This window comes from Pelodiscus sinensis, chromosome 8 (genome assembly GCF_052426305.1).
Source record: "Pelodiscus sinensis isolate ZL-2025 chromosome 8, ASM5242630v1, whole genome shotgun sequence".
Classification (NCBI taxonomy): Eukaryota; Metazoa; Chordata; order Testudines; family Trionychidae; genus Pelodiscus; species Pelodiscus sinensis.
Genome location: NC_143059.1, coordinates 2,801,486 through 2,827,805, shown reverse-complemented (window position 1 = coordinate 2,827,805; position 26,320 = coordinate 2,801,486). Strand labels below are relative to the sequence as shown.

Sequence of the window (26,320 nt, the reverse complement as noted above, 5' to 3'; positions counted from 1 at the left end):
CAATGGCAAAACCCCGGCAGGGCCAGAACTGCCAGCCAGGCACATCCCAGCTGGGTGCAGAACCCAGCTCTCCTACCTCCCACGCAAGCGCTGCACCCACTATGCCACACTGCTGCCTCCAAGCACCCAGAGCAGCCACAGCCCCGGCCTTCCAGCAGGCCATGCACACGCTCCCCAGTGTCCCTTGGCATGGTCCTGCCCCCGCCCCAGCTCCCAGCCAGTGGATGATCAGGAAGTGCTGTGCAGTTCCTCGCCTTCACAGCCGCCCCAGAAAACTCTGCCTGTCCCCATAATAAACACGTCGTGAGCCATCCATCTTTAATGGCTTATGCAAATCGGGGGGAGGGGCGTCAAATCAATGAGGATCAATAACTGCAGCCGCTTAATTGCCAGCAAAACCATTTTAAGAATGAGCATTCTCTGTAGCCCTTTCTCGGGTAATGGCGCCATTAATCCAAACGCTGGATCCCGGCCTAAGTGCAGAGGAATAATCCTCCGCCTCATGTTCCCCGCCTCTCCCCGCGCCTCTCGGGTTGGGTGTTTTCCTCTTCTCATGCCAGTGTCTGCGTTTCCCTGTCATTACCGCCGGCAAACGGCTCCCCACGTTAATGGTTCTGCTTTTGTTCCGCGGCGCCTGATTGAAATGTCGCACCCAGATTGAGACGTTAGTGCTAAGCGGCCACCTGGGAACGTCACGCTGGGCCTGAAATGAACTTTCCCTGGCGCTCGGATCCAGATGGATCAGCCGGGAATGTTCCCAAGCTGAGCCGGGAGTCTTCCATGATGTGGGGGGAGAGGGGGGACCCAGAGCAGTTTCTGCAGCCGCTCAGCGCCTCTTTTGCGGCCCTTCTCCTCCAAGCCCTTCCCGAGGGGCAGATCCCACCCTGCACAGAGCCCCCGGGGGTTGGGCCCGAGGCCTGCGCCCCATGTTGTCTGGCCTGGTCAGATTAAGGCACCTCATGGTCCCTTCTGGCCTGCTCAGCCGTGACTCTTTGCTCCCCTCCCTCAGCACACGCCTGGGGGGGATGGAAGGAGAGGGGGTGCTGTCTCGGTGTCAGAGAAGGGGGGCCTATCCTGGGGCTGCGAGATGGGCTCCTTCAGACCCAGGGCTCTTCTCCAGGAGAGGCCCCCCCGCCAGCTGGAGGGGTGTCCAGCCCACCTGCCGGGCTGTTCCCAGAGGCGCATCCCCAGCCGTTTCTGAGGAGGCGGGAGGGGAGGCACAGTTCTGCCAGCGGAGTAGCTCTGTGCTCGGCCGGGTCAGCCGTGTATGCACCCAGCCAGGTCGGGCACTGACGGTAGCCAAAGCAACACCTGTGCTCCAGGGTCCCTCAGCCCCCGCCCCGGCCTTGCCCTGACACCCACTAACCCCTTGCAGGGTTACCCTAAGTAGCCTGGCTGTCTGCGGGGGGACACTCAGCTACGCTGCTGGGTCCTGCCTGGCAGTCAGTCTCCATCCTAACATGGTGTCCTGAAACCCCCCGTGCTCAGTGGCAGCTCCAGGGCAAGCGGACGACACTGGCTGCCTAGCACCGTACCCAGCCCGGCCACCAGTCACGCTGCCCGGCAGCCTGCACGGCCCAGGTTCCCCCAGAACTGTCCCCTGACGGGCCACAGAGCACTCCCCCTTCCAGGGGCCTGCTCCCCAAGCAGAGCACCCCCACAAATGTAACCTGGAGATCGGGGGGCGGGCGCCGCCCCCTGCTGGCTAGGAAGCAGGGCCCTGTGTCCCCCGGCCGAATGGCACCTCTCCTCTGAGGGAGCAGCACGGTGCCTGGGCCCGGCTGACATCCCAGCCAGCTGCCCCTCGTGAGGAAGGCGTCTCAGCTCCGCCTTGTTTCCCTCGTCATTCCCACCACAGGGCCTGAGGTCACTGCATCTCCTTGGGCCTCCCCTCTTCCTCACTCAGGCCCAGGGCGCCCCGGCACCTCCTGCCCGTCTTAGTCCTCCTGCCTCCTCGGGAGCTGCTCCTTTCCCCGAGAGCCTCGAACGCTTTGCCCCCAGAGTCCCCCCCAGCTCCGAGCCTGCCCCCGGCGCCTGGCACAGCCGGCGCCAGCTCCCTCTCCTGCTCTGCGGCCAGGAGCCCGCTGCTGCTGTGGCCGATAGGACCAGTCGCGGACTCCGGGGGCGGAGCGCTACGGGCCAGAGACCTGCCCCTCAAGTAACACCGGGAGCGGCTCCGCTAGAAATGGCCCATCGTGCCTTGAGAACAGTCAGCGATGGGGGTCCCACAGGCCCCCGGGTCAGGGGTTCCCGCGCTGCCCCGCATGAGGCCGTACGGCGCCTGCCTCACTCTCCCTGCTTCTTCCTGCCGCTGGAGGGTGGTAGACTCTCTCCGCCAGCCTGAGGAGCCCAGATACTTACAGGCTCAGCGAGCCCCTCGGCTGCCCCTCTTCTGACCCTGCGACAGCTCTAGGCAGCCCTGGCACCAGCAACCCTGAGCCGCCCCCGGCAGGTGGGTACAGCAAGGACGGAGCTTGCTGGCTCAGAAATTGTCCGTGGCTCCTGCGTGCTCTGGCATCCCAGAGACCCCTGATTTTGATGGAGCGGGGACGCTGGGCCGGAGGGGATCGTCTGAGAGGAGAGTCCTGGCTTGCAAGGGTCCCTTCCAAATGCAGGGGCCAGACACAGCCCTGCACCCTGGGAAGCCCAGCAGCGAGCAATGAGCCTGTTACTCCAAACATGGAGAAACCTGGGACACGGCAAAACAGGTTTTCTTCTGGGCCTGCCTTTCCAAGCCCAATGCACAGCTGGGCAGGCCTGCCCCGGGTCCCACCTGTGTGTACCCGGGGCTGCCTGTGCTCTGGTTTTTCACCTTCTCTTTCCCTCTTCTACCCGCCAGGCTCCCTGGGGCGCTGTCTAGGGCGGTGCCGGCCACAGACCTGTGTCTCGCCCGAGAGAAAAGGCAGCAGCGAATGGCGAGGGGATAACGGAAAGGCTTAGGAGCCGTTTCGGCAGGCAGCTTACCGGTCACCACGGGGTACGTCTGGGGTCCTGACACGTTGCTCCCCAGGTCTGGGTTAGCAGAGGCAGATAGACTTGACTTGACTTCATCAAGCCCAGGGGTCAGAGCTGGCAGGGAGTACTCGTTCCCCTGGGGGAGAGAGGAGAGACAGCTCGCTATTGATGGGCGAGGGGGGCGGGATGCAGCTGGGGAAGGAAGGGGAGTGAGGCCACGCCCTGCACAGATGGGAGAGGAGGAGGAAACGGAGCAGCCCGAAGGTGAAAGGTGGGGGGGGGCAGGGACCCTCGCTTCTGCTGCGAGCAGTGGCTCCTTCCCCATCTGGGTAGCTGTGGCGGAGAGGGACCAGCCAGGGGAGTTACTCTGCTGCAGCCCTGTTCTCCCTGGCGGGGCCATGCTTCGGCGGGCGAGGGGGGCAGGGAAGCACGAAGGGACGTGGAGGCTCGGGGCCTGCCCGGCACACTTGCCCCCGTGGCTGGGGCAGGAGGTTGCAATGCAAACGCCAGGGACGTGGCGACATTTCTGCTGCCTGTCTGTGTCAGCCAGGGCCCTTTGTATCGCCGCTCTGTTTGCTGGGAGATCCCCCCCATCTCTTTCCTGGCTCCTGAAACACAAAGCAGCCTCATCCCCCACCTCTGTCACCCTGTGCATCGGGGTATGAAATTGGGGAGGGGGCGAGCCACATGGCTAACAGAAGGGTGGGAGGGGAGAGCCATTGACTCTGAATGGGGGTCCTGTCCGAGAGGCTCTGGTAATTGCCTTTCCATTGTGGCAGCCTCCACACCAGACATGGGAGCCAGAGAAAGGAGCGAGGCCACAAAACGGCAGGAAAAGTTGCTCTGATTAATATTACGTTAAATTAAAACTGATTTTCTGCTCTTTCGGCTCCGTTTTTTTCCATCCGCTCCTCCAGCCTACCTGCCCCCCTCCCCTCCAGACGCTGCCTGCAAGCTGCCCCCTCCCTGCCCCCGTCCGGCCACGATTGCCTAGTCATTTCCAATTCCTTCTCGTATTGATCTTCCTGTAGAAATCAGTTTTGTAATTAGCTGCAAATTAGGCCTTCTACTGGGGGTGAGCCTGCCCCCTGATTTATCACCAGAGTAATTCGCTGTGATCGGAGAGAAATTAAAATGAACTCAATTAGGCTTTGGATTTGCTTTATGGGCCCTGCTCAGAGTTTCAGGGGGAAAAATGACTGTGTCGGTGTTTAATAGTCTAATGAAAGTAAATAAAGGTTATTCATTGTAATAAAGCCAGGGACTCGGGGATGAAGGGAGTCTACCGCCAGCTTCTCCTTCCCTTCCTTTGTTGGTTTATGGCTCGGGGCGGTTTAAAAAGACTTTTGATTTTCATTTTATTAAGACAAACAGCTTTGGGGATAAAAGGCAGAGTGTGGGGCAGGGGCAGCTGAGGCGGAGAGAGGCGTGAAGCCCGTGGGCGTTGGATCATGCTCCTAGCTCCCTGGGTATTGGTAGGGTCTGAAGCTGCCTGGTCCCAGGCACTGATGCCTGAAGGAGGAGGGCGTGCGTGCGTCCCTGCACATGCGTGTCTGTGCAGGGGACATGCATGCGCCCGCGTGTGTCCGTGAAGCGGTGCATACACAGAAGTGCCAAGGTAGGCGTGCATGCAGCCGGGCTGGGTGTGGCATGGGGAGCTCACTTCCGGCATGCAGACTTCCTGCCGTGCCCCGTCCCGGTGCCCGTTTGTGCCCCCGCTGCTGGGCCCGGCCCCCACCTGCTCAGATTTGATGTGCTCCGAGGTTTGGAAGACGTCCGGGTAAGAAGGACGTTCGAAGACTCGATCTAAAGCTTCCAGCTGCTGCTGGGTGAAGGTGTCAGCACGAAGGTGCTTCCGCAAACTGTCCACGCTGCTCTGGGAGTCTCCGTTGGGAACCGCGCCCTCCGACACATCTGTGGGGCACAGGCGGAGAAAAGAGGGGGTTAGCCCCAGCTGGTCCCTCAGGAGAGGCGGTGGCTGGCTCAGACCAGCAAGCAATGCAGTGCAGGCCCAACGGTGCCAGGAAAGGAGCTCCCGCTTCAGGGATCTGTGCCCTTGGGGGCGGAGGGCTAAGAGGCCTCGGGGCGAGCCCGGGTACCCTGCCCGCGCCCCGGCTCCCGCCAGGAACGTCCCTGCGCCCCCGCCCAGCGCACTGGAGGCCATGGAGAATGGCACTCGGCTCAGAGATGAGTTTCAGTTCCGCTGATTTCCAGTGTTCATAATCGCCCAATCTCCATGGCGGAGCGTAAAATGGGAGCAACGCGCAGAGATTAGCATCGCTGAGACCACCAGAGACGCAACCCCCAAGGCAAAGGGCTCCAGGGATGGGCCATGTCACCAAAGCATGGTGGGCCCAGCACTCCTGAGAGGACCCAAGGGTGGCACCACATCTGGGATAAACCCCTCGTCCCACTCCCGGCAAATCTCTCTGCTTGATCCCCTGCCCGGCCCGGGTCCAAATCCCATCCCACCCAAAGCTCGTCCATCTCCGCCCCGTCTGTCTGAGGTGAGTCTGCCCACACCAGGTGAGTCCAGCCACACGGTAAGCTCCCGTCCCGCCTGAGGCGAGCCCCCATCCACCGTACCCCCCGTCCTGCCTGGAGGGAGCCCCCTCCACCGTACCCCCCCATCCCGCCTGAGGGGAGCCCCCTCCACCGTACCCCCCGTCCTGCCTGGAGGGAGCCCCCTCCACCGTACCCCCCCGTCCCGCCTGGAGGGAGCCCCCTCCACCGTACCCCCCCATCCCGCCTGGAGGGAGCCCCCTCCACCGTACCCCCCCGTCCAGCCTGGAGGGAGCCCCCTCCACCGTACCCCCCCGTCCCGCCTGGAGGGAGCCCCCTCCACCGTAACCCCCGTCCCGCCTGGAGGGAGCCCCCTCCACCGTACCCCCCCATCCCGCCTGGAGGGAGCCCCCTCCACCGTACCCCCCGTCCACCCTGGAGGGAGCCCCCTCCACCATAACCCCTGTCCCGCCTGAGGGAAGCCCCCCTCCACTGTAACCGCCATCCCGCCTGAGGGGAGCCTCCTCCACCGTACCCCCCCATCCCGTCCTGCCTGAGGGGAGCCCCCCTCCACCGTACCCCCCTGTCCTGCCTGAGGGGAGCCCCCTCCACCGTAACCCCCGTCCCGCCTCAGGGGAGCCCCCCTCCACCGTACCCCCCTGTCCCGCCTGAGGGGAGCCCCCTCCACCGTACCCCCCTGTCCCGCCTGAGGGGAGCCCCCCTCCACCGTAACCCCCGTCCCGCCTCAGGGGAGCCCCCCTCCAGCGTACCCCCCGTCCCACCTCAGGGGAGTCCCCCTCCACCGTACCCCCCGTCCTATCTCAGGGGAGCCCCCTCCACCGTAACCCCCGTCCCGCCTCAGGGGAGCCCCCCACCGTACCCCCCGTCCTGCCTGAGGCGAGCCCCCTCCACTGTACCCCCCGTCCCGCCTCAGGGTAGCCCCCCTCCAGCGTACCCCCCCATCCCGCCTCAGGGGAGCCCCCCTCCACCGTACCCCCCGTCCTATCTCAGGGGAGCCCCCCTCCAGCGTACCCCCCCATCCCGCCTGGGGGGAGTCCCCCTCCACCATACTCCCCGTCCCACCTGAGACGAGCCTCCTCCACCGTAACCCCCCGTCCCGCCTAGGCGAGTCCCCCTCCACTGTAACCCCCCACCCCCATCCCACCCAATGCGCGTCTATTGGAGTCGTACCCCCTGTTCCACCGCAGAGCAAGACCTCCCTCACGCCTCCCCTCCCCACGTTACTGTCCAGCTCTGCTGGATCCGCCTACCCTGGCTGGCCTGACTGCACGCACCACTGCGGGCCGGGCCACTTCCTGAGATGCCCGGCTCCTTCCTCCGGGTTTGGGGCAGGGTGCAACCCCCCACTTTCCTCCCCCTGCTGGGCCTCAGGGGCCTGTCCGTGGCAGGAGCAGCGCCCCGCCGGGCCCTGTGGGCCCCGACGCCCGCTGTGGGCAGAGCCCTGCGGTCGCTCGTCTCACCCTCCCACCCTGGAGCGCTGGCCTCCGGCACAGCGTCTGCCCGACCCGCGCCCAAACCGCAGCAGCCCAGCCCGCCCGGCGGTGCGCGAGATCCCTTTCCAGGTGATTATACGATATGATATAATCAATAGTACATTATATACAGTAACCTCGGACAGTGCCACTCGCACAACCATAGAAAATATTACCTATTGATTTGTCCCAGCTGGCAGCCTTCCCTTGCAACAGCCCCGCCGCGCCCGCCCCCCTCAGCTGGGGAGGGGGCAGCATTTCCTGAGGCTGAGCCCATCCTCCCCCCGCCTCTCCCCCGCTCTTCCTCCAGGCGCCCGAGCCCTGAAATCTCAGTCGGGGCAAAGCAATGATTTCAGCGCACGGGGCTTGGCTGCCAAAGAGCCGAGCGGGCCGGGTGCGGGTGACCTGGCGGGTGATGCTCAAAAGTACCTCAGGCTTTGAGAGTGCTCGTCTCCGTGGCTTTCAGTGGGCTAGGAAACCATCTGTCCTGGAGTGAGGCGCTTGTGAAAACACAGCCCGAGAGCCCCAGGAAAGCCGGCGTGGTGCTCTGTCAGCCTGGAGCCAGACTGTCCAAAGAGGAACACGTGTGGCCTGTCTGCCTCACTAGAGACCCCCCTCTCTCTGGAGAGATGGGTGTGCGCCTGTCAGTGGGCACGTCTGTGCAAGTGGTATGTCACCAGCCACACCTCTCTGCCTGTTTGGGGGTACTGTATGTACAGGCGCAAATGTGAGATTCTAGGCCCATGGGGGCTTGCGTCTCCCCGTGTGCCTGTTATTTCAGTGATTGTGTGTTTTCATGCTGGTGTGTCAGCCCATCCATGGTGTATCAAAGTGGCAAAGCGCCCACTGATTTCCACAGGGCCAGATTTCACCCTCTCTGTTTATGTGCTTGGCTGTTGACAGGCGTCTGTGTGCAGGTGCATTTGCAGTGTGTACCCGTGCCTCTGTGGAGCTGCACTAGCTCTGTGCTTGTGTGTCTCCACTGTGTGTGTGTGTGTGTGTGTGTGTGTGTGTGTGTGTGTGTGTGTGTGTGTGTGTGTGTGTTCCCGGGCACTGGCCAGCCTGTGTGTGCAGGAGCTTTCGTAAGTTGCTGCAGGAGTCGCTTTTCCTTCATTTATTCCGGGGCCCTTCAGATCTTGACAAATCTGTCACTCTAAATTTGCGAGAGATTATGGTGCTCTCTCCCAGCCCGGAGAGAGGTGATATATGATATCTGCTGCCTCTATTGATTGCCTGATCTGGTGGCAGAGGGCTGGCGAAATGAACTTGAAATGAACATCATGCCTCAACTCATTGTGCGTATAATACACTACTTAATCCCACATTTTTCAGCCGCTATGGAATTCAATTGATCAATCATGTCCCACTGATAGTACTGGGTTTAGGGGTTATTGCTGCTCTGCTCACTGACCTTTTTATTTATTTATTTATTTAGGGGGGGTGTTGGTAAACTCAAGGCCCGGTGAGAAGCCCGGGCCTGCGCAGAGCCCGAGAGAGGAGGAGCATGAGCGAGGGAGGGCGGCAGGGAAGGGCGCAAAGCAGGAGAGAGGAGGAAGGAATGGACGGGGAAGGGATCAGTGTCAGGCGCGTGCCAGGCAGCTACGGGCTTGGTGTTACAGTTGCTGGCTGAGGGTTTCTGGCCTGGGCTAAGCAGGTCAGAGCAGCCGCTGAACGGCCCCTGCTGGTCTCCGAACGGGCGGGAGATGAGCAGCGCAGTCAAGAGAGGCTGGTCTGGTCTAGGGCCAGCTCCTAAACTCTCCCTGGGGGTAGGAAGGGAGCTTCTCTGGCCTAGAACAGGTTTACTTCCCTGCTCTGTGCAGCCTGGGGTAAGTTAACAAGCATCTCTGAGCCTCACTTCCCACCCAGGGGTCAGACCCCTCCCTGCGTCCCGGGGCGGATACATTCAAAACCCGCCCGGTGCTTTGGGACCGGTGGTACATTCTTCACAGGAGGAAGCAGGGCCCTGAATTCCCCCGAGAGGAGCTTGTGGGCAGGTCTGGCCAAAGGGAGGGGGCCCTAAAGGACGGGGGGTTCCATGGAATGTCGCCAGCTCACAAAGTGTCCCCCCCCCATATGAGTTTGGCCCCAAAGATCATGAGACTGTCTCAAAAATCAGATGAACAAAAATTCTCGGTGTTGGGCCCCGTCAAGTTTTCCTTTCAGCCGCTCCCCCGGGGGTGGACACTTCTGGGTTTACAAAAAGGAGAGCAGAGAGTCTCCTCCAATCACGGGACTCCGGGAGCTGGGGCCTGAGAGAAAGCGCCAACCAACCGCCACCGGAATTGTTACACGCTCCCCAGGCTGACAGCACCATGGGCAGGAGAGCAGCAGAGGAGGGGGGGCGCTGGGACTTTGGGGGGAAGAGGACGGGCTGGGCAAGGGAGCGGGATGTACGACGGGGTTCGGGGGGCTCAGGGAGAGAGGGCGCTGGGGGAAGAGCCGCTGGCTGCTCAGATGGAGGAAGGGAAAGAGAAGAGCTCACGCGGCAAGAGAGCTGGGGTGGGAGGAAGGCTCAGGGAAGCTGGGAGGGTCTGGCCGGGGGGCACTGAGGGAATGGCAGAACAAGGGGTTATTAGGGTGAAGTGAGGCTGCGGGCAGCACTATTGGAGAATGCCCAGACAGGTAACTTGGCAACACCTGGGGGATTGGCAAGAGAACTCCCCCCATTACGGACTGGTCCAGGGCCCCCAGCATCCTGGCCACACACGGCTCAGTCACAACCTCTTTCAACCGCCTGTGACCAGAGTAAGTACAATCAGATCCAGCCCTGCAGACGTAATGGGAACCACCTCTGCTCCCGAGGGGCTGCCAGGAGGAAAAAGCCGCACAACCAGCGTAACCGCGTGACAGGAGACACATCAGCACCCTGGTGGGTGTGACAGAAACACAACAACTGGTAATATGGAAATGCTGCCGAGTGACACCCCCCCCCCCAGTGGGTGTTGCAGAAACATCTCTACAGGAAACACGGTGACAGATAACACAAAGACATCCCAGGATGTCACAGAAACAGCCCTACAGGTCAATGTGTTTCCATGGTGCAGGTGACAACGGACACGCCTGTATCCCCAAAACAGCCCTACAGGTGATACAAAAACACTTGTGTCTCTCATGAGACCATCCGTACCAATGCCACAACCCTCACACCGTGCTCACTCTCTCGCTGTGTGTTTGTACAGCCCCTCGCACAGCGGGGCACTGGCCTCGGGCAGGGCCTGGCGGCGTTACCGGTAACATTCCCGCTCCTAACGGAAAGGAATGCGTCTGGCCAGCCCACACCTGCCGGGTGACGCAGCAACAGTCGGCTCATCGTGGAATGCTCTGTGTAAGCCAAGCTGCGGCAGAAACGCGGCCCCCTCCCGTCGGTCTGTCCCAGCCCTGCTCTGGCCTAGGGTGACCAGACAGTCCCAATGTTTGGGGCTTTTATCCCCCATCCCGATTTTTCACACTCACGTTCTGGTCCCCAGCGTCTGTCTGAGGGCGGCTCTGCTCCAAGCACACCTCTTCCACCTGTTCCCTGCCTGCCTGCCCACACGGCTCTTTCCCCTTCTCTTTTTCCCCCTCTGATGTGTGCCCGGCCCCGGTGCAGCCCGGCCTGTCAGGGATCTTTCCTGGACATCCCCCGGGGGCTTTCACAGCACTGCCAGTTGTTGCCGCTTCAAACTCAATTGTTCTCCTGGTCCTGAGGCAAATGGAGTCATTAATTACCTTCCATCGGCTGGGCCGAGCTCCGAGCGCGATCGATACACAGGGCTTGTCATTCACGGCAGCCGGCCTGCGCCCCCCTCCCGTCCCCGTCCCTGCATGCAGTCCAGCCCCCCGGCACCGGGCTCGCTGGAGGACGGAGCAAGCCCCCCGCTCAGACCCTCTGGACGGGAGACTGAGCCTGCTGCTTCGGGGCTTGAGCCTGCCACCGAGCCGAGGCCAGGTCGCTGGAGCCCTGCGCGGAGACAGAACGGGCATCCGTGTCCGTATCTGCACACACGACACCCGCCTCCACCCCGCTGCGCTCTCTGACGCACCCGCTGCTGCCACTGACTGGGCACTGGGTGAAGGGGGTCGGGGCCTGACCCAGGCGTAGCTCCTGCAGCGTGGCCAGAACGCATGAGCACACCGTCAGCGAAGGCGTTCCCTGGGCTGGCAGCGTGGGGTGAAGAGGGCCAGGAAGGTGGGGGGTCATAAGGCGGCGGAGGGGTGCGGTAAGGAGAGGGGGTGGCGCAGGGTAAGCAGCGTGGTAGAAGACTAGTACTCTTCAGGAACCAAATTCGTGTTTAAACCCCCACATCCACACGCAGCGGGTCAATCGGCCTGCCGGCCCCTCGGTGTGCAAAGCCGCCATCAACAAAACTGGCTCTGCCACCGTCCACACTGAACACATTCGGGTCCCGAAGCTCCGAGTGATGCGCATGGACAATCTGACCCCTGCACTGGGTGTTTAATACGGGAGGTGCACACTTACGCTGCGTGGTGGGGACTAAGTTGCCCTTGAACGTTGTGTGAGCGTGCAAACGTGCACTGGAGGAAGTCTGTGCATGCACATCGCATGCAGCTAATGCCCTGGTGAGGGTGCAAGTGTGCATTGGATTACTATGCAGCCGGCACGCGGGCGTGCGATGACGTGGGTGTGTGCATGCACAAATAACGTGCATGTCATGCTGCTTGCAAATCACACATTGAAATTCAGCCCAGGCGTGCGGGACACCGCCGGTGTGGAGCCCAGTCTGTGTCGGGCTGTATGCCTGAGGCAGCAGGCTCGGCAGCACCGAATACATCTGTCGCGAGCGTGAGGAAAGGCGCTTGTGTGCCAGCCCGCGCGCCGCTGCCAGAGCTGCACGTGCGCCGTGCCCGACCGTGCTATGGGCTGCGAGCAGGGCGTGTGAGCGTGCCCATGCTGCTGGGCAGCGCTGCCCCCGTGCACAGCGGGCAGGGCTGGCGTCTCTGCATCCCGCCCAAGCACATGGCATTCCAGGCTGGACGGGAGCCGACTGGCCGCATTCTGCCCCGTTCAACCGGCAGTGACTCCGCGTGGGGTGTATCCCAGTGTGCTGGGAACAGAATGGGGGCCCGTAAGTCCGGCTGACTCTGCTGGGCTCGACCCTGCCCCCTGCTTTGCTTGTATCAGCGGAGCAGCGGGGCCAGCCCCCCGACTGGCGTCAGGCAGTGTTGCTCCATTCATTCCCATGGCGTGAGGCTGATTTGGGCCAGGCCGCTCCCCGGCTGGCAGGGACACGGCTCTAGCAGGGCCAACGCTCAGCAAACAGGGCTACTGCCGCTCCGTCTGGCGCGGCGCTGTTAGGGGATCTGGCTCCCTCCCGGCAGCTCGTGAGCCGCAGGGCCGGGCCGGCTGCGGATCCCGGGGGGGGCTTATAAAAATGGTGGCTTTTGTTAGCTCCGAAGGACACGAGCCAGGCAAAAAATTACATCCCATGCAGCCCTAAGTATGCTTGTTTAGAGAAACTGCTTGCATTTATGAAGCCTTTGGTGCGGAAAGCAGGGTTGCAAATGACTGCATCAGGCCGACAGTAAAGGCCATTAATTTCCTGTTATGTTTTCCTGTGTTGGGGGCTTTATTAATTTAATTTTACACTGTCGAACAACAGCGCGCGCTGACACCGCCACGCTCAGAGGGATTTTTTTTTCCCAAGCAGCGCTTTGCCTGACATGCAAATCAACGCCATTACCGGGACCAATAACGACGAGGAGGGGACGGCGCAGCCCGGCCCGGCCCGGCCCCCTGCTCCGGGAGAGGCTCGCGTCCCCGGTCCGGGGGCTGCTTTCAGTGCCGACTGCCTGAGCTCAGCACACCCGACGCAAGCCCCAGGCAGCTCTACGCGCTTCCCAGGTTTTATTGGCCTCTCCCATCCTCTCCTCCCAATAAAATACTCCTCACTTCCGCTCCCCGGCCTGCTCCCGTCTGCTCCCGCCCCATCCCTGCGCCCTTCCCCCGACACCGCCCGGGGCTGGGCTGTCCCACACCCCACACCTGCCCCTCCTTGAGCCCTGTCCCCAGCGCTCGCCCCTTTCCCCACGCACACACCCTCCGTCCCCAGCCAGGGGCCGGTGAATCATTTTATTGGACACTCTTCTGAGTCAGCAGTGAGCCGTGCCCCCGAGGGGGTGTTGTTAGGAGCTGCCATCTTTTTGATGGGCCATAAAACAAAGGCTCGGATCACTCTGAGTCATTAAAATTCCCATGGCACTTTTCGCAAGAGTGCCGACATTAACCCGGCTGGCCCGACAAATTCCAACCGGAATGATTACACACGGCCTAGCTAAATCCACCCCCTGCAGCTTCAATTGGACACGGCAGTGTCCGTCCAAAACTGCTGGGTCACTCCCTGCGCTGTTCCATAGCAGTGGTGCTCCACCCCAGACGCAGCTGCATTCAACGGGGACCAAAGTGGTTCCTATCTAGTGAAACTCTCCAAACCAGCCTGGTTTTTCCTCTCACTAAGCAACTGGACGGTGGCAGGTCCCGGGAACACGGCCTGCGTGCAATGCTCTAATGCCCTGGGATAGGCAGCCTACGTCAGGATCACCTCAACAGCACCTGCCGCCTCCTTCCCTCTAACTCCTGTAAACAGCTGGCAAAGCGCTTGGGGAGCATCCCGAATGAAAGGGAAGCCAGTTCCTTAGAGCACCGCCAGGCCTGCTCACCATTAGCCAAACGCACAAAAGGGAGCCAGGCAGAACCCCCCCCCCACTCCCCGAAAGACCTTTCAGACCCCCTGGGGTTGTTTGGTTCTCCCACTGCACTCTCATCACAGAGGTGAAAACGGGAGGGAATCTACGAAATCCTTCCCGACTAGGGGAAAGGTCAAACTCTGAGCTTGGGGCCGGTCTCTGGAACTGCCTCCCCCACCCTGCGCAGAATTCTGGGCAGCCACACAAGCCTCCCCCCCCCCCCGGAGTTGTGCCGTGCAAGGGCATTGATTGCAGAGCAGCCCTCCAGCGCCCGGCGTGGGCTTCGTGCGCAATTGGTGTCACGTTAAAGTTTAATTAAGTGCCTGGTGAAGACGCTTCATTAGGAGCCTGTTCCAGGGAGACAGGCAGGCCAGACCCCTTCCCCGGCCGGCCGGCCTGCCAGCTGCGCCCGCGGAATTCCTCGGCCTCAGCAGCTGCACGACACCTGTGAGCTGCTGACAACCGCAGCCCGAGGGGCAACGGGGAAGCTTCTCCACCCGGCTCGGGCTGCCTCCCTGAACCAGACACCCCCTGCCCTCTGGGCCCCGGCAGGCTCTTTCCTTCCCGCCCCACGTGGGCCAGGGGGAGCCAGCCATTGACAGATTTCTGGGGACAGAGACCCACGGGCAGGTGCACAGAGGAAACACGGAGCCTTATTCTCCTTGCTCTTCCCCTGCTTTTCCAGCACTCTGGCAGCCTTAAAGTGGGCACAAATGACAGTGGGACCCACGGGAAGCTGCCAGAGCCGCACCGAGGGGTTTGAAAACGCAGGTCAGAGCATTAGAGGCACTAGAGGGGCCGGTAATTCATCCCCAGGGTCCTACAAGTACTGGAGACGTCTTCAGTGCACACCGGGTCTTCACCTCGGCAGGCAGACCCGTCTCTTCCAGGAGCCGCTGGGCAGCCAGGCCTGCGCTTGGAGGGGTCCAATGTGAGGGGGATGAAAACTTCCTCCACGGTGCTTTCTGAACGGCACCTTCCCGTGGAAGAATTCCGCCGGAGGCCTCCTCTCTCCCGCGCCAGTCGCCTGCTCCCCGCGGCCCCCTCGGCTCCTCGCGGGCTAGCGTCTCGGGGAGCGCTCCCCGCCTCTCCCAGATCCAGTGAAATGCGGCTGGGGAACCCGAGACCAGCCCCAGGCAGGCACGGAGCCCCTGCTGGCCTTTCGAAGGATGTCTGCCCGCTCTGGCGGCCCCACCTTCTCTGAAGCAGGGGTTCCTGGCCTCGGACAGACGGCAAGGTGCCCACTGCCTTCTCTCAGCAGACAAAGACCTGCCTCCGAAGGGCGGTTCCCATCCGCAGGCCACAAGATGCTGTGTTACGTCCTCTTCACCGTGGGCTTGGGAGCACGGAGACGTCCCACGCAAGAGTGAATCGGCGCCCGGGCCCCAGAGCCGCTTGGCTGCGGTCGAGGAGAGAGAACACGAGCCACCCTCCGCCAGCGCCTCCGCAAAGGTTGGGATTTCTGAGCCCGCCGCTGTCTCCTGCCGTCAAGGTCAGCAGGTTCGGGTTCACTGCACGGTCAGGACGGTTTGAATTACCGGCGCTGCCTGCCGATTCCCTCGCTGATTGCGAGCCGCCTCCCAGCGCCTGGCCGCGAGATGCCGCTCCCCACCCGGGTGCCATGCAGCGCGGAGGGCGCGGGCATGTGGGAGAGGCCCGAGCGCTCCGGAAAGGAGATGAGTTTTCCGACCTGTTTCAGGAGTGCGGGGCCCGCAGCAGGTTCCCTGTGCGCAGGGAGTGACACAGCGCCCCTCCGGACACCCTGGCTGGAGATTACGCTCTCAATACTCACCTCCCTCTGGGAATGAACATCCCCCGCTTTCCCCAGCCTGGAACCTCTCAGCTCCTCCCATGTCCACCTCCCATGAAACCAACCAGAAGTAGAATTTACCAGGTGGCGCTGGTCGTCTGAGAGCATGGACAGATAGAAAGGCCCCTGCAGAAACCATATGGTGGGTGTGTTCTCCCCAAACACACCCAGGATATGTCTACACTGAAGGCTTCTTTCGGAAGAAACTTTTCCAGAAGAGATCTTCCGAAAAAACTTCTTCCAAAAGGGAGCGTCCACACTGCCAAAGCGCATTGAAAAAGCCATCTGCTTTTTCAAAAGAAAGCATCCAGCCTGACCGGACGCTCTCTCGCATGTAAGCTGTGATTGCTATGGACGGAGTGGCCACCAAGGCACCTGTGCTTTTTCCTCTTCCCTCTTTTTTCAAAAAAACTCCCTCTTCCGTGTCCACACACGCCTTTTCCCGAAAGGGCTCTTTTGGAAAAGGCGTCTTCCTCGTAGAATGAGGTTTCCCAATGTCGGAAAAACCCCTGCGTTCTTTCGATTTTCTTTCAGAAGAACGCAATAGCAGTGTGGATGCAAGTGAAGTTTCTTCTGAAAAAACCCTGCCGTCTAGACGCACCCTAGGCATGGGAACAGGCAAATAAAGGGCGGAGCTAACTCCTAGATTCAGGGACCTGACTGCTGGGCGGGGGTGCAACGTTTTTCAGTAGGGAGGAATGACGTGACTTGGAAAATGTAACCATCACCCCCATGGTTGTGCAAGAGAAGCAGCGTGGGAGCCGGAGAGCGTGAGCACACTCGTGTGCACTGCATGCATAACAGGTTTGAACATGCAAGGTGACAATGCGCACACAACTACTGATCTGTGCAACCAGCCTCTGCCATTGTATGTTACATACAGGCGTGGAAGGGTTCCATTGCCACGGGCAAAGGTCTGGGAACACAGAACAAACTGCTGAAATGATATTTCCTCTGCTCGTTGAAACGTACAGTGAGGCACAGCAAGCACAACGCTGCTTGAGAACTCAGAGTTTAAGGCTATTTCCCTAGGACATGTGATCTTGGTGGCCATTAAATAATTCTTATATGCTCCAACCCCAATTTCTGCCAGTGTGGAAATTGAAATAGATAAAAAAAAGGTTCAAAATGCTTAAAAATGGACAGGGATGTTTCCGTGGACATTATCAACACAGCCAAGCTGAATTCTGCCAGGCCTAGTTACATACATGTCTTGATGGGCCCAATTCACCCAGGGCAACCCTTCCCCCATTTCACTGGGCGGCGAGAGAGAGAAACGTGGCCGGATGCACGCACAGGTTTATAGTCACCCCGCACGCATGCCTGTGTCCGTGCCCCTGCGGGTACAGCGGCACGCCTGTGTGTCCCTGTGCGTGTGCACAAACGAAGGCCTGTGCATTTACCTCCATACGTCCACATCGGGGTGGGTCTGTCCAAGAGACCAGAGCTAGGACGGGTGGACACTCCCAGAACAGCCTTCTGCGGGCCAGAAAAGCCAGCGGCCCAGACGCACCCTACCTGCTCCTCACCCCGGCCCTTCCCCTCGCACCGTCCTACCCCATCCCGCTGCAAAGGAGGAAGGGGGCAGTACCCTGCGTGGTGCTGGTTTCCATTAACCAGCTACACCCAGCATCAGCCGGCAAAGGGTTCAGCTCTACAAAGGGAGGTGGTAGCAGGCTGCCATGCACAGAGCAGCCCAGGTAATTGGTTTATCTGTCTAGAAGCAGGGGTAGCAATCTCTGCACAGACAGACTAGCTGTAAAGTCTCTTCCTTAAGGCTATTTCCTTTGTCTTTTCAATTGCTTGCACATCCATGTGAGATGGGGGGAGCGAGAGGGAGAAATGTTAATTTGTGAATTAATGGCTTTTCTCAGCGGAATTGTAAATTCGGATGTCACCTCGCGCGGTGACACTGCGGCTGGGCTGCTGAAGAAGCAGCCGTCAGAGACCACCCCCCCAAACACATACACACACGGCCGTGCCCCTGCGCCCCCCAAGAGGTGGCTGCAGCAGGGAACACGGTACTTTTAATTGGCAATCCCCCCACCCCAAGGGGACGTGACTCAGCGTGCTCACCAGCCCTCCTGGCCACAACCCGCCTGGCCTGCCCACGGCACCTCGCCCCCCATTTCAGACCCGGCTAGCGCTCGCCCAGGACCGCGCATTATCCGCCCTCCCCCCCGGCACTCCTCAAAGGCTGGTTGTGTTCCAGGGGGGGCTTGTCCTCTCCGGCAATGCCCAGGTGCACGACTGGGCCTGGAGTTGCGGTGAGCACAGGTACCCGGGCGCTGGCGCCGCAGGGGAGAAAGCTCCATTGTGTGCGAGCAGGAGGCGGGCCGCGGGGAAGGAGATTCATGGATGGAGATTGAATATGCAATTTTCTTTCACCTTGCCAAGAGCTGCCCCTGGGCTGTGCCTGGCCTAAATTTCCCCCCCTTTTGCCATCTCTGCCGTCGCGGGCCCTCCCACCGCCCCTCCGTTCTTTCCAGAAAATTGCCTTCAGAATTGATTTCCACTTTTACAAACAAATATAATGGGAACGCGAGAAAAAAACTTGGGCTGTGATGAATTGGGGCTGTCAGGTGCTTCCAAGTCGCTTTGTTTTTGTGTTACTGCCGGCAGGTTCTTTGTTTTCCCAGCAGCTGGTCGGAGAGCCCCTACCTGCCCCAGCGCCATGGCGCACGACCTCTATCATGGAGCTACCCCTGGGGTTACCGTGGCATTAACCCCCCACAATGGGATTATTGCTCCCCGTCACTGAGATGCTACCAGACCCTATGAAAGTGCTACCCCAGTGCTAAAGGCCATGAGACAACCGATCCCCGTCACTGTGATACAACCAATCAAGTCGCTAGGCTACCCTGCTCCTCTAACAGCACGCTACAACCGATCCCCATCACTGTGATACAGCTAGCCACATTGCTAGGCTACCCTGCTCCTTTAACAGCATGCTACAATCGATCCCTGTCACTGTGATACAGCCAGCCATGTTGCTAGGCTACCCTGCTCCTCTAACAGCACGCTACAACCGATCCCCATCACTGTGATACAGCTAGCCACGTTGCTAGGCTACCCTGCTCCTCTAACAGCATGCTACAACCGATCCCCGTCACTGTGATACAGCCAGCCATGTTGCTAGGCTACCCTGCTCCTCTAACAGCATGCTACAACCGATCCCCGTCACTGTGATTTGGGCCTGCCACTACTCTAGCTTTGGCTCTTGTTGCCAAGTTACACAGATCCAGTTTTGCTATCCTGGAGCCCCACTGCTGTGTTACTCCTGTTCTCCTTTGCAACGTCAGACTGATCTCTGGTGCTCTGACCCCATCAAACTGGGGCGTCACCCCGCGTTACCCCATGCCCGTTACCATGTCACCCCGCACTCCACCACAGCATCACCCTGTTCCCAGCGTCATGCTACCAAAGACCCCATCACGTCACTCCTGTGCCCCCTCGTGTCAGCCTGCCCCTGCATTGCACCATCACTCCGGCATCCCATCTGTCCCCCTGCGGCCTCTGCCCTGCGCCCCATTATCATGTTACCACCGACCCTTGTCACAGCACCCCCCAGCAGCCAGTAGCCAGGTAGCCCCAGGTCCCCAGGCGGCATCACCTCAAACATCCACCTCTTCGCCCGCAGACAGCACCATGTATCCCGGGACCGCAGCAGCCAGAGCCGGAGATCCCGAGAGGCCGATGGGCGTCAAGAGAACGGGGGTGAAACCCACGGAGGTGGAGCAGGCAGGGCCATTGGCTGAAGCACTACAGAGAGTTTGAGCCGCGTGATTCCCATGGGAGGAGCACGTCTCCCAAGATCCTCCTCCATGGACCGTGTCCATATCTCCCGAACCCCACTCAACGCAGCTCCCAACCGCCAGCAGCTCCCCCTCCAGCTTTCTGTAGGGGGCTGGGAGCAATGGGAGAGACGGGGAGCATCGGGGAGCAGCCGCTGGGGTAAGAGGCTTAGAGTGAGGCCCCCAGCAAGCTGGCTCAATTCTTCCGTTTCTTATTTGTTGGGGCTGCAACCCCACATGGTCCCGTTGCCCCTTCCAGCACTGTGAGCGCCCGACAGCTGGCGGCAGCAAAGAACTCGTCCCTCTTCCAGGCAATCACTTCATGGGCACGAGGCCCTGGCAGTGACTCGCCAGCCTGGACGCACATCCACTGGTGTTAGCACACAAACCTCCAACACTCCCACAAGCTATGCATGCAAATGCGAACACCTACACCTAATATACACACAGTGCCCCTAAAGACACCCAAGTACAGAGCACGCCCTGCACGCATAGAAACAGACACAAAGCACACTCCAGCCACAAACATCTATATTCATACACAACACTAACAGAAATCCAGCTACACAAATACTATACACGACAATGCCCAGTACAAATCCACAAAACCGCAGCGCGCTCTCACAAATACACTCCACACACACACACACACACTGTTCACAGAAACACCCAGCATTTACAGAAATACGCAACACGCCTGAACTCCCAACACGCACAGGAACACGCACGCGGCTCGCACAACATGTCCCAAAATCCAAATACACATGGTGCAAGGACCAATGTCCAGGCAAGGGGAAACCAGTCACCCACACACACACAAAGAGACATAACAAACAACCCATGTGTGCTTCTGGAGCCACGAACTCCAACACGGAGTGAGACTCACAGTCACTCCTGCACAGACCTGCCTGCTCTCAGTATTACTGGCCACGGCAAACTCTGCAGCAACTCCAGTGTCCCATGTGCTCTGCCGTTTAACCAGCCTTCCAGGATGCTCGCTGGTGCCTTCCCTGGCGCACTGCTGAGGTGAGGCAACCCGTCCTGCACTTCCCACGACACCCTGGTGCACACGTCCTCCCGGGCTCGCTGTCCCTTGCTTACAGGCAGATATGTGCACTGCCTGCATTGCTGGGTCCTTTTCAGGGCCACGCTGGGTCCTTTTCATCAGCTCAGTGCTGCTTGTGTCTTGCCCTTGCTCTGCCTCCCTTCTTCCACGCACACTCGGCCCCCTCTGGCCATCCTGCTGCAGCTGGGCTGGCGAGGTGCGGGGGGGACTGGCGGGTGTCACTCATCCTACAGTCTGATTCTGATCTCTTGCTGTTGGGAGTCTCACCAGAGTCAGGACCCGGGGGCTTCACCAACAACAAACTGCCTCTTCCAGCTGCAACTTCATCTGGTGCATGAAGGAGCCGTTACCTACGCCTGCCTGCATGGACACAGCCATGCTATGGGTTCAGCACAGACGCTGCTGCCTACACAGCCATGGGCAGGCACAGCCACGCTGCCTGAAACAACACAATCGCAGGGCAAGGGGGATAAAATCACAGCATGAAACGACACAGCCACACCTCGCCGCACACCCAGATCCACCAGAAGAGACACCTCCAACACCCAGCTGCGATGGAAGGATCCCAAGGCTATGACATGGGGTAACACACGACACCCATCTGCAGTCACACAAACACAGCCCTTCTTCACCGGCGGCAAGGCAGCCATGCAGAATAATGCACACATGCCCCTGGGGTGACATCGAAGCATGGAGTGAAAACACAACCACACTACAGGCAATGCCATCTGGCTTCCCCGGCAGTGAGCTACACACACACTCGGTTGTCTAATAACACAACTGCATTCATCCAGCTGCAGTCACACAAACACAAGTCAAAGACAACAGTACAACCCCGTGGTGTGACAGGGGCACACTGTTTGCAGCTACACAGAAGCAAGGCATTTAAAAGGACAAAGGCATGTCCTTGTAATGACACTAACACTCCTCTTTTTCCTGATGCAGCCACGCGACCGATAATGGGATAATCACACTACAGACACCAACACAAATACACCACCTGTAATGACACAACCGTGCAAGATGGAGCAACACAGCCGGGCTACCGAAAAGCACTACACTGTCTACAATAAAACTTGGAACAACATGATCATGCTCCTGAAATGGCATTACCCCAGCACTGCAATGACACAGCCACACTGACTCCAGGCTCACAGCCCTGGGGAACAACCCTGCCACCTGCAATCCACAACCACACCTGTTGCAGTGACACAGCCACCCCAATGGAAGTGACACAACAGCGCTGTCCGCAGTGATGTACTCACAACGTTTACAGTGGAACAGCCTCCTTGCCTGCAGTGACAAAGGCACGTTCAGGATGATTCAGTCGTAGCTTTTCAAACAACACAATCGTCTCAGCTGCAACACTGCAACACTGCAAGCACTGCTACAGCTGTCACACTCACCAACAGTCCTGGTACAGTGCCCCCAGCATGCACACCACAGCCAAAGGCACAACCGTACCCCGGCTCGTGAGATCACAATGCTGCCTCAAACAACAGTCATACCATGCCTGCCACATCACAACCAGCTGCAGCAAGCTTGCTCAAGCACATCACACGCACTGGGCGGCTGCGTGCACGTCGCGCCTGTTCTCCACTCCGGTGCAAAATCTCCATCCTGACCTTACCAGCATGGGTCAGTTCTGAACTGAAGCCTGACCATCTGCCAGAGCTACCAGCCACTGTAGGTGACAGGACACACCTTGAACATCACAATCACACCAACTGCAGTGACAGCACACACCTTGAACATCACAATCACACCAACTGCAGTGACAGCACACACCTTGAACATCACAATCACACCACCCGCAGTGACAAGACACACCTTGAACATCACAATCACACCACTTGCAGGCACAGAGCCCCCCTCCTGAAACAGCCCAACTGCGTGTGCCACACCCACACATCTGACTCCAGGAGAGAAGGAAAACACAGACCCACGTGCCTCGGTCCCCCCCCCCCGGGGGGGTCCCATGCTGCAAGCTCTCTGGGTATCATTGCCACTTGCACGAGCGATCTGCCCGCCGCCTCTCCCGCCGAGCCCCGGCTGAGCGGAGCGCTGATCACGCTAACAGCCCTGTGGGTTTCGCTGCTGCTGATCCTAATGACACCAGACACATTATGGCTGCCCCTGCCAATAACACGCGGCGGAGATGAACCCCGCTAATGCCGCCAGGACTTGGGGATAATATCGCTGCCGCGGCCGGTCTGCACAGGTGCTGCCCTTCTCCCAGCTCGGGAATGACCGGCACTGGGCCAGGGATCCCCAGCGAGAATCCGGACCCATACACGACACCCGCCCAGTCCCTCTGCCGAGAGAGCGAGCTGCCTTTCTCCCCATGGCTCCCAGCGATCGCAGGGGGCTCGCCTGTGCTCTGGAGCACCAGACGTCCTGCACGGAGCCCGAAGAGGCCTGGGAGAGGCAGGGGGGCATTGGGGATGGCGTGTTGATTATCCATCCATCCTTCTCCCCATACAGGCACCCACCCTCCATCCCTGGCCATGCTCGGCCAGCTCCCCAGCATGCCCGCTATGCCCATCGCCCTGCATCGGGGCGGCTCCGCATTCTTCATTAGCAGCAGTGGGGCTGAGCCGGGTCCCCTCATTCTCTCACAGGCCTGTCAGGAGGAGGGGATCAGCCAACAGCTTTTACCCCCTTGTCCCTGGGGGCCTTCACGTCTCCTCTTCCCCAGCCTTGGCGCTAGACTCCGGGATCCGGCTGCATCTGGAATATGGGGACAGGGCTCTCTGGGGTCTGGGGCAGGCCCACTGCCCTCTCTGTGCCTGCTTCCTTGGGGGTACCAGCGGGTACAGCAGGCCCAGGTCAGCTGACCACGAGGGGGGTGAGTTTCAGGGCCAGGGCTCCCGCCTGAGCCCAAACGCCGACACTGCGATTGTATAACCCGAGGCTGAGGCCTTTGGCCCGTGCTCTGAGAGTCGGGGGGGGAGGGGGGCTATTGCCGTGTAGACACCCCACCCCCCGCCCCCAACAGGGCTGAGTCCCTGGTGAATGGGCAGGCATGACAGGAAGTGCTAAGGACCAGGAGGGGGCCAGACCCCGCAGTCCCTACACACAGCTCAAGGGCAGTCAGGCCTTTAGGAACTGGCTCCTTCCTGGCTCCGATTAGCGGGCCCACAGCCTCCTTCCCTGCACACTCCCCCCACAGCCCTAAGCGACCCCTCCACTTACCCCCCCCCCAGGAGACCTCCCCCGGGATACACCCGCCCGGGAGGCTGCGGGCACACGGGGTCACCTCATCTCAGAAAAGATCTCTGAGCACGGGAATGGGTTCCGGAAAGGGCAGCAGAAGGGACGAGGGGTTTGGAAGGGCTGCCTGGGAGGAGAGGTAATGAGACAGGGACGTCTCAGCTTGGAAAAGGGACGACCGAGGGGAGATGTGACAGAGGCTATACAATCACGGCTGGTGTGCAGAAAGTGAACCATGCAGTGCGATTTACTCCTTGTTACCAAACAAGAACCTGGGGTCACCCAATGAAATGAAGGGGCAGCAGGTTTAAAACGAACCAAGGGAAGTGTTTCTTCTCGCAGCGCACAGGCGACCTGTGGAACTCCTCGCCAGGGGAGGCTGGAAGGCCAGGACTTTAACAGGGTTCAAGAAGGAGCTAGATAAATTCCTGGAGGACAGGTCCATCAATGGTGATTAGCCAGGCTGGGCGGGGATTGTGTCCCTACCTCTGTTTGTCAGGGGCTGGGAATGGGCGACAGGGGAGAGATCATTGGATGGTTCCCTGTTCTGTTCACTCCCTCTGGGACACCTGGCCTAGCTGGGAGAACCCGCCGGGGAGCAAGAGCAAGGTGCTGGCTGCAGAGGTCCTGCCGGTGGGGAGGGCTGAGAGGGAAGGCCGGGTCCCCACGGCACCGACACGCACTGCACGGAAAGCGGGTGGCGCTGAGCGCCAGGCAGGGAAGGGCCGACCCTCAGCCGGCTCCGGGCTGCAGGGCAGGGAATGGCTTTTCCTTCATAAATCAACTCGGGGAGGAATCAGAGCCGCCGGGAAGCCGCCCTGCGAGAGTCTGGGTTTCAGATACTCTGCGCTAGTGTCTGATTGTTCAGCTCCGAGTCGGGCCGGATAAGCCACACTCTCTGCCAGGCGCCGGCAACCCCCTGGGGTCGAAGGCTGCAGGGAAGTCGGGTCCCTAGTGCTAGGAGGCACCATCCACACAACGGCCAAGAGGGGAGGCCACAGACTAAGGCAGCCGGGGGTGCCCATCCCCTGGGATACAGCGATCTGCCAGGGGACCCTCGGCTCATCTCGCTACACCTAGTCTGACAAGAGGCGCATGAAAAGCGCTAGCGAAGTGGGTACGCGCTGCAGCCCCGTGCCTACAGCTCCACAGGCTAGAGCAGGGTTTCTCCACCCGGGGGAGTCGTGGGACGAGTTTCAAGGAGTCACAAGCGCCAGGCTGGCGTTTGGGGTGGCACGCAGGGCCCCGGGAAGCGACGGTACACGCTGAAACCCGCGCCCACCGCCTGGGGCTGAGACCAGACCCCCACAAGGGTACAGATCCACTCCGTTAAGACGTGATTGAGCGGGTCAAACCACCCGGGCCCCACGCTCTGCACGGTCCCTCCCCAGCTTTGGGCGCATCCAGAAACAAGAGCAGACTGAGGCAAAAAGGACGCAAGCGCCCTCACCCCCGCCCCCCAATGCAGACTCCCCTCCCACTCCTTACACTGCCCCCCGGAAACACACCAGGGCGTGGGCTTAGCTCTCCGCCTTCTTGCTCATTCCAAGGGCCACTGGGCCGTTAATTCACCCTCGGATGGGAAGAGGCAGGGGGTGACGGCCCAGTCTCACTGCCTAATTTCTGGGGCGGGGTTAGCTCGAACGCTGTGCGGAGCCGGGAAGGAACCGGGGCCTCGCGGCCGCGGTGGAGAAGTGGCTGGTGGCAGGCCAGAGAGAGCGCTGCTTGCCTGGGAAGGCCCGTGTCCTGCCACCTGCCGCGGGGACTGAGGGGAGGAAGCGAGCGAGCCAGAACGGGCTGGCGTCCCCGCGGTTCAGCACACGGGCACCTGCCGGCCCCCGGGGACTCGGGTTCCAGCCCTTCCCAGCCGAGAACGGGCCTGGGCCCCGCTCCAGGAATGGGCCGCCGAGCAGATGTCTGGAGAATGTAGCCTGTCGCGAGGGGCCTGGAAGAGGAACGCTGCGAGCCGGCGGGCGGGGTGGGGAACGGGCCGCGGCCGCTACAACTGATCTAGCCCCGGAGCAGCTGCGAGGCCTGGCCTGAAATCGGAGCCTGCGCGCGGGGACAAAGCACGTAGCCGGGGAGGATGGGCCTCTCCCCTCCCCCTACCTTCATCACGTTTCCTCTTCTCGCCATTCGACCGCGGGATGCCCAGGATCCCGTTAATGGAGTAAGAGCCCACCGGATCATTGGAGGCACTGGAGACGGGAGGGGATGCCGTGCTGGGAACTGGAAAAGGGAAAAGGGCCGTGAGGAGAGCGGCACAGCCCCGGGGAGCCCCCGGAGCGGGAGGCCCCAAACCGCGAAGGAGCCCGGATCCGCACCGCGCCGCCTGCGGGCCAGCCTGGCCACAGGTCACCACGAGCCCCCACGCCCCCGCTCCACCCCCGCCCCAGCACATCAGGAGGGCCCGAGCCAGAGCAGCGACTGCCAGGGCCTGCCAGCGGCCTCCCGTCGTGGGCAAGCTCAGGAGCGCCCCGTCTTTCCGGGCTCAGCCAAGCCTCCCAGGGAAGCCTAGTAGGACGCCCCCTTCGAGGGCGGCCTGTGGCACCACGTCCCGGACGTTGTCCCTGGACACCGCCCCTCCGGGCACTGCCTGGCACAGGGTCACAGCATGGCAGTGCCCCTCCGTGCCCGCCAGCGCCTTCTCCCAGCTCCCCGGGCAGAGCGAGCCCGCGGCACGCACCCCACTGCAGGCCAGCCCCATTCCGGTGCATCTCAGGACGGGCCATCTCCCGCTAGGGGCTAGAAGCCTCCCCCTGCAGCCCGGTCGTGGCCCTCGCCGGCAGCGCCCCCGGCTGGT

The 26,320-nt window shown here is 60.8% G+C and overlaps 1 protein-coding gene across 8 annotated transcripts in view; it reads right to left on the bottom strand.

The window, feature by feature from the left end:
* The window catches only part of PAX2 (paired box 2), an 88,918-nt gene that overhangs the window by 18,267 nt on the left and 44,331 nt on the right, over positions 1–26,320 (bottom strand). For 6 of the 8 annotated variants that reach the window (XM_075934575.2, XM_075934573.2, XM_075934574.2 and 3 more), the window contains 3 exons: positions 25,627–25,746; positions 4,694–4,869; positions 2,965–3,091 (listed from right to left, as the gene is read on the bottom strand). In XM_075934575.2, coding sequence (XP_075790690.1) covers positions 2,965–3,091; positions 4,694–4,869; positions 25,627–25,746 — 423 coding nt within the window. The remainder of the gene's footprint in view (positions 1–2,964; positions 3,092–4,693; positions 4,870–25,626; positions 25,747–26,320) is intronic. The other 2 variants (XM_075934582.2, XM_075934577.2) reach the window with 1 other exon arrangement.